Genomic DNA, 12,228 nt, shown 5'->3' on the forward strand with positions numbered 1-12,228 from the left:
TGCACACTAACATGAGATTTCACATTTCAGTGATTACCTCTTATCAGCCAAATACTAATTCATCTTTTAATTTCTCCTCATTAATATCTCTACAATTTTTGATGAAACATTTATTTATTTATTTATTTTATGGCTGAAATGTACATGAAAATCAAGACAATGTTCTTCTCAACATTTTGAGAAATGAAAGCAGAAATGAAGAGCCTCATTAGGAGCATTTAGGACATAAGAGAGTTCTCTGAATATGCCATTCCTTCAAAGATCAATTACATTTACATTTATACATTTACTTCTAATCAATTTTTTTTAGATAAAGAAAGAGTAAATATGCTCATCAGATGCTTTATTTGATTGTACAGGTATAATTTATTCTGTAACAATAAAGACTTACACCTTAAGAGTTTCCATTTCAACATTATCAAATATTTGATATGTACATTATTGTGAGCATGAGATAAACTTAAAAAATAATCTTTATTATCTCTATATTTCACACATTATTTTCAATCACCACTAACATTGCATAGTGTAAGATGCTCAAAAATGATCTTCATGTAAAGCACACTGAAAAATAAGTATCAGATTTGATGCTATATTTATGTCATTGTTGTTTTAAACTTTTAGAAATGAAACATCAAGGATTGTTAAAATGAGTATTGTGCATGATAGTTACATAAAGGGTGAATGCTCCATTATTAGTCCACTTGCAGTCAGTATGAGGATCTGAAATTTGAATAATTATTAATCATGTGATTGAGTTTGACAACTGAGTCTGAGTTATCAAATACACAATGAGAAACCTACCATCATTAATTGGGTACAAGGATCCTCCCTGTCAAAGCAAAAATAAATACATCTTACAAAATAAATATGCATGTACATGAATAATGTACACACTAATATCAATCTGAATGATTTAAATCTAAACTCACCTGATGCTTTCTTCTTGTAGTAAATGAGTCCAGCAGCTGCTAATACGATTCCCAGCACCAGACCAGAGGATCCAATAGCAATTTTATTCCTCTCAGACTCGGGAAGAGAGGGGTCTGTACACACATCACTTCACATTAATACAATATTTACAAATATAAGTGTGTTTCCGTAATAAGAGGACTATTAAATATTTTCTATTTGATCCTACATTGGCGTGTCCAAATATACCATTCACAAATGTAATACTAATATGAGAGTATCATCTCTTACCCCAGTCATAAATCATGGGTTTATTGAAGCTGGCGTGCTCCACCACACAGGAGATCTTCTCTCCAGATTTAGGAGTGTATTCCAGGTGGGAGTGAATCTGGTAGTACCAGTCTCCATCAGCCATCTCCATTGTGGAGGTCACTTCTGAGGTCACCTCTTTTCCATCTCTCAGCCAGGACACTTTGATGTGTTGAGGATAAAATTCATATGCGCTGCACATCAGTACAGCTGGATGTCTGCCACCAGCCCGCGTCACTGAACTGAGCTTAACCTTCGGTTTCACTGAATCAAGAAGAGTAACATCCTAAACACAGTTTCCAATGCATGTCTCATACTTATATGTGTGTGGGGGGGTGGGGGGGGGGTGGGGGGGGGGGGTGTATGGGGGGGGGTGGAGATTTAACAAAAGAACTACTTACTAAAGAAGCCGTAGAAATATTAATTATTTTTACTTAAAATGCATACCTTTCACATTAAAAGTATCATTTTTAAAATTTAAATAAAAAAAATAATTCATATTTAATATTAGCATATATGCTTCTGTAAAAATAACAGCAATGTTAAAAGCAAGAGTTATACGTGTGATAGTAAAGATCAGAGAAGAGTCTTGTGCCACTTACCTGCTTTATCACGGACAGTCGAGTCAAAGATTTGAGCATTATGTTTGCAGAATCTATCAACATCACCTATCTCTCCCTGCAGAATGCTGGAGTCATTGTTCCAGTACTCTGCATTTCTCATTCCATACTCACTAAACCCCACATACTTCTTTAGAGTGCTGTTGAACTGTGTGAATAGATATTTATTAAAATAAAAGCTATCAATATACACCATGTCACTGAGATCAGGGGAGCTGTAGATGCATCTTGACCAACGTGTTGTGTAATATTCATTAGCTGAAAAAGAATGCAGAAGCAGAACAATTGGTTTTGTCAAATAATTATGTAATCAAAATAGAAACAGAAGAACTTTGATACAGTACATCAGCCTATTCAAAAAGTACTTTTCAAGTAATATCTACTTTAAATAAGAGTCCAAAGAGTCGCCCTTTTTAAGGAAATGTTGCAATACTATAATGTAAATAATTTTACTTTTACTACTTCTGAAATTAATATAATTATTGTTGATATATAATTCTAGAATTGCAATACCTCTTATTTTACTTACCACTTTCTGCTAGAGTGAACACAGACAGTGTGAATATGAGATGACAACTGAAGAGCTTTAGCAGTGACATGTTCACTCACACTGAACTCCAGCTGAATGCTGCCAGTGCTTTGTTCATGTTCATAAGGATGTCTGAGATGACTGGCCAATCCGTCACTGCATGTGTAACTGTCAAGTGTTGCTAGGTAGTATCCTGCTTGCATTTTAAAACACAAACACTGTTAAGTGATCAATCGGAACAATCGTTATATCATTTAATGGCATTATTTAATGACTAAATTAAACAAAAGTAGTGTGCAAAAACTCATATATTCCTTAAAAATGATGTAGGCCTATATATTTTACATGAGGAACAGCACACTAAGATTATACACCTTGACAATACAACTGCCTTTTCCAAAACCAATCATGTTTTCTATTTTATTTATGAGCTGTTTAGTCAGAGCCTGTTCGCAGAACAAAGCGTAATGCAGTGATAAACTGGTAAGAAGACAAGATCCCTTTTTTAATGGATGTCAATGGAAATGTTTCAGTATAACTGAATAAACTTTTGTGTGAAAAGAAACCATTCAGTTTGGACTTTTACTTGCGGTCTGCATCAAATATAACTGTTTTATAAGAGAAGTCACAGGCAATTTAGCAAACAGTTATTATTCATTTTGCAACATTACCTGATCATTTCAGTGGTATCCACAAACTGTGATTGACTGTAAAACTCTGAAAGTGATTCAGTGACGTCAAAGCTATAATGTGATTGATTTATTATTTATTTTACATTCACCAACATGATCCAAGTTGGCCGTACACTTTCTGCAGTGATAGAGCCGTGGAGAAAGTTATGTTCTCATAAATGAAATGATCTCTGGTACTCCTACACATTTATAAAGAACAAATTAGCTTTGACCATGCTGGGAAATACGTGTTACAGTGTAATTAAGTACTGAGTAATACTAATTAACTGTACTTACTATAGGGTTATATTAGGGTTTAGGGTTAGTTGCATGTAATTATGCATAATTTATTACTACAGTAACTACATTAAAATGTGTAACAAGGACACTGTAAAAAGTGTTACCCAAATAAGTAGTGCTACCTTAACACTGAGATCAGTACTATTAATTAATAAAGAAGATATGCTTACTAATAGTATTGATTGTGGTAAGTAATAGTTAGCTAATCAATTTTGTTGTGCCTCATGAAGAACTACTACAAAATGTTAATTAATACAGGTTCAGGAAAAGTAACTATGAATTAACTACTCATTAATAAGCATACACAAAAAGATATTGAGCAGACCTTTGCCATTACTTTTACATTTGGTTAGTGGTTTCATACAGTCATTCTGTGTTGGAGTTTTGATCTTAAAACACTGTTCCAAAAATATAATTCTTCCAGATTTGTGTATTAATTACTAATGGGTTACCATTTTTTATACTTTTATAATATTTGTTAAACTTATTCCTTCAGTTTTGTTAAACCGAGGTCCTGACTCTCTGTGGTTATTAAAAATCCTATGGCACTTCTCATAGAGTCGGAGTGTAACCCCGGTGCCCCGGCCACATTCCCTCCAATGGCCCTTGCCAATCATGGCCTCCTAATAATCCCCATCCACTAAACTGGCTCTCTCACTCTCTCTCCTCTCCACCTGTAGCTGGTGTGTGGTGAGCGCACTGGCACCGTTGTACTGTGGCTGTTGTCACATCATCCACGTGGAAGGTTGAGGAGAGATTCCCTGATATGATTGAAAAGTGCTTTGGGTGTAGTACATAAGAAAGCACTATATAAATGCCTAATTTATTCATTCAGATTTGTGTTAACACAACTTTATTAATTGCTCATGGCTTACCAATATTTTCACTTTATAATACTGTTACAGATTATAAATAACTCTCCAGAGTATTGTAATAATGCATGAACTTTTCCGCTAGTTATAGTTTTCCACTATTTTAATAAAAATGTGGAAAACTCAGGCACATCACACTATCCAATAAAGGTGATTTAATGCCTTAAAAAGTAAGCATTTAGATGGTCTTTACAATGGGCTAAGGTTAGGTTCAGGGTTAGTACCTAGTTATTACCAAGGTATTATTATTACTATAATAAGTACATACAAAGTATGTACAGGACTGTAAAATAAAGTGCTACCACGTTTTATAAAAATTAGAGACCCATTTTCACAGACGTATCATATTTCTTAATGTAAAGTGTTTAATGAGGTTTTGCATAACATGAAATAAGCCTGATTTTACAGACACATATAAAAGAATGTAAGATATCTATTACATTGTTTTTATCAACAGAACACAGGAAGATAGTACAAACAGCCTTCAATTCTCATTTATTTGATGCATATCATAAAATACAAAGGGCATTATTTACTAATAGTAAATTGATTTTAATTCATTACAAAAATTACATCATAAATTCTACCTCATTTTCAAATGTATGTTTAATTTATATATGTTTTAATTTTACATGAAAGATTTAAATTCACCCAGAAGGAAACTACATCTAAAGGAAACATTGAGAAAGTGTTTTTAGTACAGTACTTATTATACAAATTGCAAAGTGATCTGTAAATGTAACATCCACTAACTTTTTTTTAATATTACAATTAAAGTCTTTTAAACCTTCCAAATTTTAGCATTTATCTATCTTTAACATTAACAATAGTTTTGTGCCATGAGTGACACACAAGTGCACAATAGCATTGTTTTTAAATTGCTTCGCTGCAATTCAATTAAGAGAGCTTCGCATAGTTTGCTTCCATGATTCAGTTGCAGTTGTTTCCTTTAACAAGGAAGAAGGTTCCCGTTGCGACTCCCAGCAGCCCAAGAGTCAGACCCACTCCACAGAACACAGCTGGACCAACACCTGGGAGAGCTACATCAACATCTAGAAAATGCAGGATATTTGAAGATGCATCAATATGATAACAGCTGAACAGATCATTTTAACAGAATGAAGAACTGGAAGAGTACAGAAATGTAGTGTCCATGCATTCACTCTGAAACTCACACTCACCCCATGTTTTGGTCTGAGGTTGACCCTGGAGGGCTCTGTGGTTCACAGTGCAGCTGTAAATGTCTCCTTCACCTGGTGTAAACTTAAGAGTGGAAAATATGTTAAAAGTACCACCATTCATTGGACGGTACTGGCTTAAACTCATGCCCTCTGTCACATTAACATTGTTCTTAGTCCATGAGATGCTGACAGATGGAGGATAGAAGCCAGTCACATGACAGATGAGGGTGTTCTGAAAACCCAGCTGCACATCATCCTCTGGATAGATGGAAGTCTCGGGTGCATCTAGAATAACAGATAACTATTCATTAATGCATTAGTTCATTCAAATAAATGTTGTAACTTTATTTCAATTATATAAACTTTTAAGGGAAAACTTGATGACACTAGATGCATGTTATATCCAGCAGCTAATTTCATTTCTTTTTCCAGGCAGATTAAGTATTGACATCATGATAACACTTTACATTAATGTTCCCTTTGGGTTTATTAATCACTATAAAAGTGAGTTTAGGATTATCATTACAGTAAAGAACATAAACACAACACCTATCAATCTCAATATAAGATTATATTTCTGCTGGATCATGGGATAAATTAGTTGGTTTTGATTAAAAAACCATGAATAAACATATTTATTAAGCTTTTATAACACAAATTTAAAATGGCTCACAGATATTGTGTAAAAGTTGACTTTTCTATTTATGTTATTAGATCAGCCTTACAATGATTTATGCATTTGTGAATATATTTTAGTCATTAATAAAGACCTAATAATGCTTTATCAAAGGGAACATACATGTAAGGTTTTACTCATTTCATATGTTTATGCAGTGTTGATATTCATTGAAAAATGTAAAAGTTCATAGCACATTCTCATGTCTTACCCATTTCTGGCGGCGGACTCTTGAAAGCTTTAATGTAAATGGCTAAACTACTTCTCAATATTGCCATATCTCCAACACTTCGTTCAAAAAATCCGGGAAATGACATAGGATCTCCAAAATCAGGTAATGTTTCTACTCCTTTCTTCTGATTAAAGTCAGCATGCCACAACTCCTCGTTATCAAATCCATACATTTTTTCTGCTTCCGTATCAGAGCATATTGTAATTGCGAAATCTTCATGAACAACTGAAAAAGATTGAGCATCATAAAACTTCATTCTCGGGGTTGACAATTGTGTTACATTGAATAGCTGAGAAAAAAAAATGCATATTTAAATTTATTGTTCATAAATTGGAAGGGCACATTATGTAGGCCTACTGCAGATATACATACAGTGGAGGGCTCAGGGCTACAGATCCCGCAGTTTTACCTTTGCTACTATTTGCCATGTAACAAGAAAGGAGTCATCAAATGAAGTTCACCGCAGTCGATCAGTAACATTCTCTTCCTCTATATCAGGCTAGGCCAAGTGATTCATTATTTAATTCATTCGTTAAGTATATTACCGGTAAATGTTTTTCAGTATTGTTTAATTTCTTTTTGCTATATGTTAATTACAGCCCAGGCTGATTACCTGTGGAAACATTTTTGCAAAAATAAGTTTTGCGACATTTTCAACCTACACTAAACCCTTATAACCGACAGTGTTAACAAAAGCAAATGTGACATAAAAACGCAATCGTAAACATGTCAATTTAGTTTGTTTTTTTAACTCTTGTCTTTGAGCTATTTTGTCGTATTTCACAGATTTCGTACCTGAGCTCTCCGCATCGTAAGTAGGCTAATTGTGCTTGAGCTACCAGCTGAGCTACTGAGCAAGCTTAGTATTGTACGTCAGTAAAGCCGGATGTATGGAGCTAGCTAAGTGATGCAAACTACAAAATGTATTTGTTTACAAATCATGCACTATGGTAAAAAGTGTTTTTTGGTCATAATATAATATTGTGCAAGGAGCTGTGTGAAAGCAAGTCTTTATTAATCCATAATCTGCCTTTGTCACGTTTTGAGTTTTTTTTTTATCTCTTTCTCGTTCTTGTTCTGTATGAGTTTCTTTGTTAAACTTCTAGTCTGTTAATTAGTTCAGTTCTTTTTCATTACCTGTTTGTTTCTGGTTACAGATTGATTTGAGTCCTCAGTTCAGGTGTTTGTTAATTATCTCGTCAGCTCCTTTGTTTGCCCTTCTACTTAAACCTTCACTTTCTGTTAGTCTCTGGTCTTGCATTGTTTTGTGTTAATGTGTTCATAGTTGAGTTTTCCTCCAGTTTATTGTTTTGAATTTGTGGATTAAAGATTATTTCATTAGCTACATCATCTTGTGCTTTCATCTCAGCCACCTACCAGTGACGGCCTTGTAATCATAATTTTGTATGAAAAGGATAAAAAGTGCTTGCTGTTTTACTGCCTTTACTGTTCATTTCTGTTGGAAACTGCAGTGATATGTATGTATTGCTACGTATTTTGCATTTTGCAAAAATGTTGCCACAGGTACCGTTTATCCATTGAGCCTGTGTTTATAAATTACTGTATCATATCGGTGAGGTTTTTATTTATTTTTAGTTTGTTTTGTATTTAATTAGTTTAATATTAATTTTATATATAATTAACTTGAATATTGTGCCTTTAATGTTACCAGAGTTTAATGTGTGTGTACGTTTAAATATGTTTTTAGGCTTCACTAGTTGTGATGCTTTGCTTTAACAGTTGATAGAGTTCTATACGGCTAATAAAAAGCTGTCCGAATGTGTTTGTCATTTGTGGTGCTAGCATAACTTTATTTTATGGTCAGTTTAATTAAATGCAATGTTTAGCATAGCCCTAATGTTGGTGTATTTTTTTCACAATTTCAACCAAGCAACCAATTGCAGTCACTGAAAATCACCCCGCTCCGTTAACGCAGTGAGAAGCACAGTGTCACGAGATGTGGCTGTATTAAAGCGCACAACGAATGACATATCTTCAGGAGACTTTTAATAGAACAATCCAAACAATAAAAAGGAGAATCAACAAGGAGAAACATACCACATACCCGTAATGTTAACTAAAGCTTGACCATGAACAGACAGAAGAGGGCTTATATACGTGGTAAACAAGGGGAGGAGACTGATTAACAAGACACACCTGAACTAATTAACTGATTAGAAGATATTAAACTCAGACATGAACAGAACAGGGAAACACATAAAAAAACAAACTAAACAAACCTAACCCTGACACACAGAGCTGAATTTGTGATTTTTATTTTATTTTTTTACTTTTTATATTTGAATATGGGTGTTTTATGTTTGATAATGTAATTGTTTTTTTTACAGTTGTAAGTGTTTTAATTAACATTTGTTATATGGCAATCATAAATTGTATTTCTTTTTCTTTTTTTATGGATGATGCATGATTGCCGATTACTGTTATTGAGAATGTTAGTGGCCTAGTGGGTTTTCCTAAGAGACGACTTCAATGTTAAATTGGGTTTGGTGTACTGAAGTGTTGGGTGATTGGATTGATTGTGATATTGTTTTCTTTGGTCTTTTTCTTTCTTTCTTTTCCAAATGACAACAGGTTTCCAATCATCTTATGTGTGGTTTAATCTCGTACGGTGGGGGGATAACTGATGGTTTAATTTAGTCTCACTTTGCTTTAGGATTTGTTCTAAGAGTTTGTTTCTTTGTGTGATTGAGGGTGTGCACCTCTTAACAGAGCCATTGCCAGTGTGCAGGATAAGGGAACCTTAAGGTCTGTTGTGTTGCTTGTTTCCTTTTCATCTTCAATCACTTCAGTAATGTTATTGTATTTTAATATTGCCTAATAAACCTTGTTACATTTGCAAAGAAAGACTGTTGTTGCCTTCAATGTCATCATTGTTGTCAGTGAGTCTGGCCAATAGTGAAATATCTGTGTAGTTATCAGCCTTCTGCTCTCGAATCGCTCTCGTACTTTGATGCCGTACTATTTAGCCAGATTTCGTTCGAAATTGTCACAAAAGTTAGTTCTTTGATTTCGCTTGTTAATTGGGACCTTTACGGCAGTGCTCACTAATGTACTCCACCAATTCAATTAATAAATTCAATATCAACAATTCAGTAACTTTCTTCTTGTGAATTTATTTGAGTGATGTGACATTATTAAGTGTGCAGAGTTAGCATGGACACAAAAAACACCCTCCTCTCTACTCCATACTACCATAAAACCATATACAGCCCCGTAGACTTGGGGTGTATATGGTGTGTTTTCTTTGAAAGTGAATCAATCGTTGATTGTCGATTTCTTTAGTTCGCTTGTAAATACGTTGTATGTAAATATGCCAAATTTTGTCATTCTGATATAGTCTCCTGTTTGTGTTTAGACAATGAGTTGAGGAAGTTTTGTTGTTTCTTTTTTTTTCAGACTTGTAACCCAAAGGTCGCGGGTTCAAGTGAAGGAACAGCACTCTCTTCCACTCTCCTTCTCCACAACTGAGGTGCTCTTGAGCAAGGCACCAAACCCCCAGGAAAAACAGCTGCCCACTGCTCCGGGTGTGTGGGTGTGTGTTTAATATTCACTGCTGTGTGTGTGCACTTGGATGGGTGAAATGCAGAGTACAAATTCCTTTCACTTTTACTTATTTAAATATTTCCTGCATTACTATTTAAATTTTTGTTTGTTGTTTTGGCTGTGCTCTTCCCCTGAAGTTATTGATCTCTTTTATTTCCTCTTTGTTCAGTTAAATTTGCATTTGTTTTGCATTTATCCGGTTGTTGTGTTGATTTTTGGGGCAAAATATCGATACATCCTGTTCCTCTCCGTTGATTGTCAATTTTCCATTAATAACTTTTATTTTGTTACTTGCTCCCAATCCTAGACGGGGAGTAATGCAAAATGCATCTTGCATTTTATTGCATTGCTATTTAATTAATTAAATTGTTAATTCATTGTTGAAATTACTATTTACAATTTAAGGAAGATTATTCAGTTTATATCATTAAAAGTTTTGTACAGAGAGTTTTGGAAATAATTTTTTACTTTAATTGTGGAAAAATAGTACCAAAGTGAGTAAAACATTTATAAACCAAATATTCTGAACATATGACAATAATCTGATGTCGGTAGTGTGAATAAAAACATTTACAACCCTAATAAATGCACAAACAGGTTTTGAATGAACAGTTAGCATTATTACAAGTGATCAGTTTGAAGTTTTCCCATTTACGCACTTATGAAAACAGTACCAAAATGATTAAAAAACTTTAACTTACATCCAGCATCAGTTGAGAGAACAACGGTAAGGGCAAGAATGATTATGGACAGCTCCATCTTGATAGAGAGTCAAACAAACATCAGACAGATATTTAACTTGAGGTGAAAGAAAGAAAGCGTTACTCCCTCTTTTAGGGCTTTTGCATCATCCAATCAAAGTTTTACTCACACTGTGACATTGCTGTATCTAGGTAGAATGAAAGTTTTTCCATTTTCAGTCCAGTCAGGCCGTCCTTATCCAATGTTACTCTATAAAACACATGCTGGGTTTATTATTTTCCCGTAACTTTTATTGTAAAATGCAAATGCAGTGTTGTTGTTTTTGTTATAATATGAGCCACTGGTTTTGAATGTATGTTGAAGAGTTTACAGCAAGGTCATTTGAAAACGAATCGGTTACCTAACGTAACCTCGGTTCTCTCTAGAAGAGGGAACGAGTATTGCGTAAGCTAGCTTACGCTGCGGGAAAGATTCATCTTTGCTGAGATATTGAAGCCAAAAAATTATTTCATAATTTTGTATCCATACACAACGCAGTTCCTCTGCGGCAGACCTAGAGCGGGCTAGCTAGCAGCTCATTGGTTCGCTCAGAGAGAACTGCTTAAGCCTATTGGAGAGCGGGGCTGAACCCGCTTTCAATGAGAGGCGCCCGCGCGCTCATTGCGTCATGACCCGCCAGAATGGGCGTGGCCATGGTGTATATAAGGCGCTCTCCCAGGCTTATATGTTGATTTATTTCAGCGTGAAGCGAAACGCTAGTAGCGCAAGCACGGCCGGGAACGCAATACTCGTTCCCTCTTCTAGAGAGAACCGAGGTTACGTTAGGTAACCGATTCGTTCTCTTACGAGAGGTTCTCTCGTATTGCGTAAGCTAGCTTACGCTGCGGGAACACCTGGCCAACGCCGTGCGCGCTACGAATCCACTCATGAAAAAAAACCCAGGGATATACCGGGGGAATTTTTAACGTGGAGTGAATGTACAAAGAGGCCGCAGAGCGGGCTCATGAAGTGTACACATAAGCATGTATGGGGCCAGCAGAGCGGGCACATGAAGTGTATAAGCATTACAGGAGAGCACAAGGGGCGAACCGGTTGTGAGGGACCTCCAGAAATGCAGCTTCTTAGAGAGCTGTTCGTCAGACAGCTAGTAATTTTGCCTGCAAGGCGGGAACTTCCAAGTTATAAAACCTGACAAAAGTGGACGGGGAGGCCCATCCCGCGGCCACACAAATGTCATGAATGGAAATTCCACAGGACCATGCCCACGATGAGGCCATGCCTCTAGTGGAGTGCGCCCTGATGCCCAGAGGGCAGGGCAGGCATTTAGATGCGTAAGCAGAGGCGATAGCGTCCACTATCCATCTAGACAGTGTCTGTTTTGAGGCGGCCAGACCCTTGGTGCGCCCCCCAAACGACACGAAAAGCTGCTCAGCGCGTCTGAACGCGGCAGCGCGCGTAGTGTACAATCTCAGAGCCCGCACCGGACAAAGGAGATTGGCATCGCGCTCACTATCGGATGAAGGCAGAGCCGATAGGGAGATAATCTGAGCCCTGAACGGGGTACCAATCGCCTTCGGGACATAGCCATGCCTAGGTTTGAGAATGACAATCGAATCATTCGGTCCAAACTCAAGACACGCGGCGCTGGATGAGAGCGCGT

The 12,228-nt window shown here is 36.1% G+C and overlaps 1 protein-coding gene across 3 annotated transcripts; it reads right to left on the reverse strand.

The window, feature by feature from the left end:
- Positions 1-455: 455 nt before the first annotated feature.
- Positions 456-10,681, reverse strand: LOC130081906 (H-2 class II histocompatibility antigen, I-E beta chain-like). 3 transcript variants are annotated; one of them, XM_056246622.1, is made up of 6 exons: positions 10,568-10,663; positions 1,824-2,099; positions 1,204-1,485; positions 933-1,046; positions 805-832; positions 456-723 (listed from the first exon to the last, which is right to left on the reverse strand). In XM_056246622.1, exons 1-5 carry the CDS (start codon positions 10,623-10,625, stop codon positions 810-812), a joined length of 753 nt encoding a protein of 250 aa, XP_056102597.1. In that variant the 5' UTR covers positions 10,626-10,663; the 3' UTR covers positions 456-723; positions 805-809. The 3 variants fall into 3 exon arrangements, with proteins under 3 accessions (XP_056102597.1, XP_056102595.1, XP_056102596.1); XM_056246620.1 differs by lacking the exon at positions 10,568-10,663 and adding an exon at positions 2,371-2,480; XM_056246621.1 differs by lacking the exons at positions 456-723; positions 805-832; positions 933-1,046; positions 1,204-1,485; positions 1,824-2,099 and adding exons at positions 4,699-5,265; positions 5,395-5,679; positions 6,282-6,527 and having other exon boundaries at positions 10,568-10,681.
- Positions 10,682-12,228: the final 1,547 nt, after the last annotated feature.

The sequence above is a fragment of the Rhinichthys klamathensis genome, unplaced genomic scaffold, assembly GCF_029890125.1.
Source record: "Rhinichthys klamathensis goyatoka isolate OS25496 unplaced genomic scaffold, OSU_Roscu_1.1 h1tg000040l_1, whole genome shotgun sequence".
NCBI lineage: Eukaryota > Metazoa > Chordata > Actinopteri > Cypriniformes > Leuciscidae > Rhinichthys > Rhinichthys klamathensis.

Excerpts from the sequence above, each read along its gene's own strand:
- LOC130081906 (XM_056246620.1), bottom strand. The coding sequence starts at position 2,440 with ATGTCACTGCTAAAGCTCTTCAGTTGTCATCTCATATTCACACTGTCT. Across the intron at positions 2,100-2,370 it reads GTTCACTCTAGCAGAAAGTG|CTAATGAATATTACACAACA; the intron begins GTAAGTAAAATA and ends ATTCTTTTTCAG. Across the intron at positions 1,486-1,823 it reads GACTGTCCGTGATAAAGCAG|TGAAACCGAAGGTTAAGCTC; the intron begins GTAAGTGGCACA and ends TTCTTGATTCAG.